This window comes from Loxodonta africana, chromosome 24, assembly GCF_030014295.1.
Source record: "Loxodonta africana isolate mLoxAfr1 chromosome 24, mLoxAfr1.hap2, whole genome shotgun sequence".
NCBI lineage: Eukaryota > Metazoa > Chordata > Mammalia > Proboscidea > Elephantidae > Loxodonta > Loxodonta africana.
Genome location: NC_087365.1, coordinates 5,834,218 through 5,838,214, shown reverse-complemented (window position 1 = coordinate 5,838,214; position 3,997 = coordinate 5,834,218). Strand labels below are relative to the sequence as shown.

Genomic DNA, 3,997 nt, shown 5'->3' with positions numbered 1-3,997 from the left:
ATAGGTTCACTTGTTCTGGAAATAATTATCAAGGGGGAAAAAAAAACTGCCCATGAAGGTTTATTTTGTTTAAATACGTTACATGGTCCATAAAGCCATTGTTATTTTTATAGGTTGTATAAAAACAAAGAAACAGCAAACCACGTGGACCTTTAGAACATATTTTCTGGGAATCAAATAGAAATAAACAATCATTTTGAAATTTGGCATATCAATGACAATTATACTAGCTTGGTTTGAATTTCTAAAGTCACCCATTGATATGCAAAAACCCAAGTTGGGTAAATTTTCTGTAGAAGTAGTCACCATTTTCATACCATTTTTTCTGCCGAAATTAGTACTTTTTATATAAAATGTTCTAAAAATTCTATCTCATTTTCCAAAGTGCATTCGTGGTCCTTTGATAAAGGGTGACCCCCTTGCCTAAACTTTTTTTGTTTTCTTCTTGAGAAAGGGACTGAAGTTATTAAAAAAACAAAAACGCTTACTATAATAGTTTAGAGAAAGTGAAATTTTAACTTCTAAAACACATTCCTTAAGATCCAGTTTGCACATTCACAAAGTAGAACAATGAAGTGTAATAAAATATTTTAGCTCTAAACTGTAATTCTTAAACCACAAATGTAAAAGAGATTTGAGGTCTCTGGAAGCTATCTGTTTTGGTAATTTATAAATCACACTTTATCCCTGCTATTTCTTCATTAATTTTATAAGCTTATGTTCTTCAGATTTCTTTTAGTATTTGCACTCCAACACTGATTATTTAAATCATGAGTAAACTGAGCTGTTATCACATCATGCCAACTAATGTAAAAAAACAAAACAAAAAAACTTACACAACTTAATGAAAAATGGCCATTTGACTGTTATAAAAAAGTACTTATGGTTCTTTTAAGTTATATTTAAATATCAATTTAAACACAAGAAATATAAATTGGCATATGAAAGAGTACATTGTACAGTAAACCACCAACAAAATCAAGGCTCAACCTCCCGATGAGTTCTAAATATGACAGAAAAATTATGACTATCTTATTCTTTAAATCCTGATTATAAATTGCCTTATTCTCTTTCTTCTTGGCGTACTTTCAAATATCGATTAGTTGTTGTCAGTAGTTGTCAGTTTTAGCAATTTTACTTGCTTATTCTAGTACTTTACCAGGTATTCAAATCCAAGACTAGAAAATACCTCAGATATGGTAAATAACATATCTACAGAAAGACGGGGTGTATTTATCAGTTCATTTTGGGAGACCAGATTCCATATAAAAAGCAGTTTACAACCCTCTTTCTTACAATGAGCAGCATCTTAGAAAACAAATCCTTTTAGAATAATATACAAATGCATTTGCCAAATGATCAACACATTTTAAAATCAGCATTAAACTTGAAAAGCTGTATCAATCCATATAACCATGTTTTGAGTTTTTTTATTCTTTTTTTCCATTACCTAAACGGCAATAATTTTTATGCAACAATGTTGCTATGTGCATTCTCCACCTTGAACTACAACTTTCAAACAATGAAATTGCACTTAAGGGGGGGGGCTTTGAAAATTAATCTTCCGAGATAAATTCCACTTCAAAAGGACTCATCATTCAAGCTGGGTGGATTTGTAGAGCTACAAATACCAACAAAGTGTCCAACTTTCAAAACTCTGAGAGCTTTGTTTGGGCACATGGTGGACAGGGACTTGGCCAGCTTTTCACTTCATTTAGGAAATTCTGGAAGGGGAAATCACCAAGTCATAGATAGCCTCGTGGGGAGATGTTACAGTACTCGGTCCCTGGGGCCGCCGCTCTCTCCGACCCCCAGCAAAGAGGCTTAGAGCCTGCCCCTCCCTCCCCGCGGCCCCTTCGTTGCCGATGGCCTGTTGCGGTTCCCCCGACCGTGCTGGCAGCTTCTCGCAGACCCTTCGGGCCGCAGGCAGGACCCCGCCCGGGGGCCCGCGCGGTCACCACGTCCTGCCATAGAGCAGGTTGGCCCCGAGCACGCCGCCGCCGTAGTCTCCGGCCGCCGCGTCCAGGGCCGCCAGGCCACCCCCGGGGCCGTGCAGCGCGGGAGGGCTGGGCGACAGCTCCCGGAGCTCGGGCACCGGCGTCGGGGCCGGCGGCTGCGGGCCGGCCTGGGCCGGCGTGGGCGTGCTGGCGCCGTTCTGGCACGGCTTGCCGTCCTTGACCAGCACGGGCACCGCGACGCGGCGCGGCGACGGCGGCCCCAGGCTGCCCTCCTGCTGCAGCTGCTGCGCGGCCTTGTCCTTGGCCTGCCGCTTCATCTTGTAGCGGTGGTTCTGGAACCAGATCTTGACCTGCGTCGGCGTCAAGTGGATCATACTGGCCAGGTGCTCGCGCTCGGGCGCCGACAGGTACTTCTGCTGCTTGAAGCGCCGCTCCAGCTCGTAGACTTGGGCTTGCGAGAAGAGCACGCGGCGCTTCCTTCGCGGCGCCGCCCCGTGCAGCGGCGCCAGCGACTTGGCGGCGTCGGCGATGCCCGTCAGCGGCCCCATGCCGGCCACGTTCACGCCCGCCGACGGCCCCATGAACCTGGAGACTGGGCCCAGGAGAGAAGGCCGGTGAGCGCCAGGCCCGCCCGGAGCCGGTGCCGGTGGCCGCCCCGCTGTCTGCACGCCCACAGCGGCCACAGCGCCGCGGGGCCGCTGGGCTCAGGGCGGCGTGTACGGACCCGGTGCCCCCCGGGCCCCCGCGCGCCCCGGGCCAGGACCCCGAGCCAGGCGCGTGCCTGAGGGCCCCAAGTCCCCCCGGTGCCCTGGGCAGGACCAGGACCCCGAACCCGACGCACGCCCGAGGGCCCCAAATCCCCCCGGTGGCCTGGGCGGGGCCCCCGGACCTCCCGCGCGCCCCGGGGCCAGGACCCCGAACCCGGCGCGCGCCCGAGGACCCCAAATTCCCCTGGTGCCCTGGGCCGGGCCCCCGGATCCCCTGCGCGCCCCGGGGCCAGGACCCCGAACCCGGCGCGCGCCCGAGAACCCCAAATACCCAGGTGCCCTGGGACGGGCCCCCGGACCCCCCGCGCGCCCTGGGACCAGCAGCCCCCGAGGCTGGGCCCCAGTAGGGCACGTGCGCCCGGGTCTGGGCCCCAGGACGCCCTCCTCCCGCGCCCGCGCTTGTGGCGGGAAAAGCCGCCCGCCGCCGCGCGCCCGCCTCGCTCACTTGACGAGAAGCGCGGGTCCGGGTTGGCGCCGTACCAGCCGGGGGCCGCGGCCGCCGCGCCGCCCAGCATGCCGTCCGTGTAGGCGGGCAGCTCGCCCACGTTGCCCAGGCTGCCGTTGCAGTAGCCGCCCACGGCCCCGTGCGGGAACGGCGAGACGCCGGGCGCCATGTGGTAGGTGGCCGCCGCCGCGCCGTGGCCCGACATGGCGTGGGGCGGCTGCAGGCCCGTCACGGCCGCCGCCTGCGAGGACGGGCCGGGCGGCGGCGCGCGGTAGGCGGCGGCCGCGAGGGGCGTCCCCAGGCCCGACGGCGCGCCGTCCATGGCACCGCCGAGCTTCTTGTAGGTCTCCTCGATGGGGCTCAGGATGTCGGACACGGAGAAGGGCGTCGTGTGCTTTGGGCTCAACGACATGGCTCGGCGGGCCGCCAGGTAGGGGGCCCGGGACGGGCGCGGGCGGGTCGCGGCAGCCGCTCCTCGCCGCCACCGTGGCGCAGCGGCGGCGCCTGTGACGAGGAGTCGGCGGCGAGCCCCGGAGCTCCGGGATCTGGGGTTTATTTTAGTCCGGCGCCAGGTTTACGACAGACTCGGGGGGCGGAGCAACATCCCAAACGAGCAAACAATGGTCATTGACATCTTTTTCTCCCCCCCCCCCCCCACCTCCGCTTCATATAATGGAGGCAAAAAAGGTAAAGGGGTCATTTGGGTGTTTCTTGAAAAGATCATTCTCCTTTGCTTCCTGCCTCTATCCCAGGACGTTACCCAGCCCTCGAACGCTAAAAAGAGAAACTCCAAGACCGGCGTCGGGGTTGGGAGTGGAGGGTTCCGC

The 3,997-nt window shown here is 55.3% G+C and overlaps 1 protein-coding gene across 1 annotated transcript; it reads right to left on the bottom strand.

Annotated features, from left to right (window-relative positions):
• Window positions 1-1,954: 1,954 nt before the first annotated feature.
• NKX2-4 (NK2 homeobox 4) lies at window positions 1,955-3,582 on the bottom strand. Its single transcript, XM_064276454.1, has 2 exons — window positions 3,171-3,582; window positions 1,955-2,550 (listed from the first exon to the last, which is right to left on the bottom strand). Exons 1-2 carry the CDS (start codon window positions 3,580-3,582, stop codon window positions 1,955-1,957), a joined length of 1,008 nt encoding a protein of 335 aa, XP_064132524.1.
• Window positions 3,583-3,997: the final 415 nt, after the last annotated feature.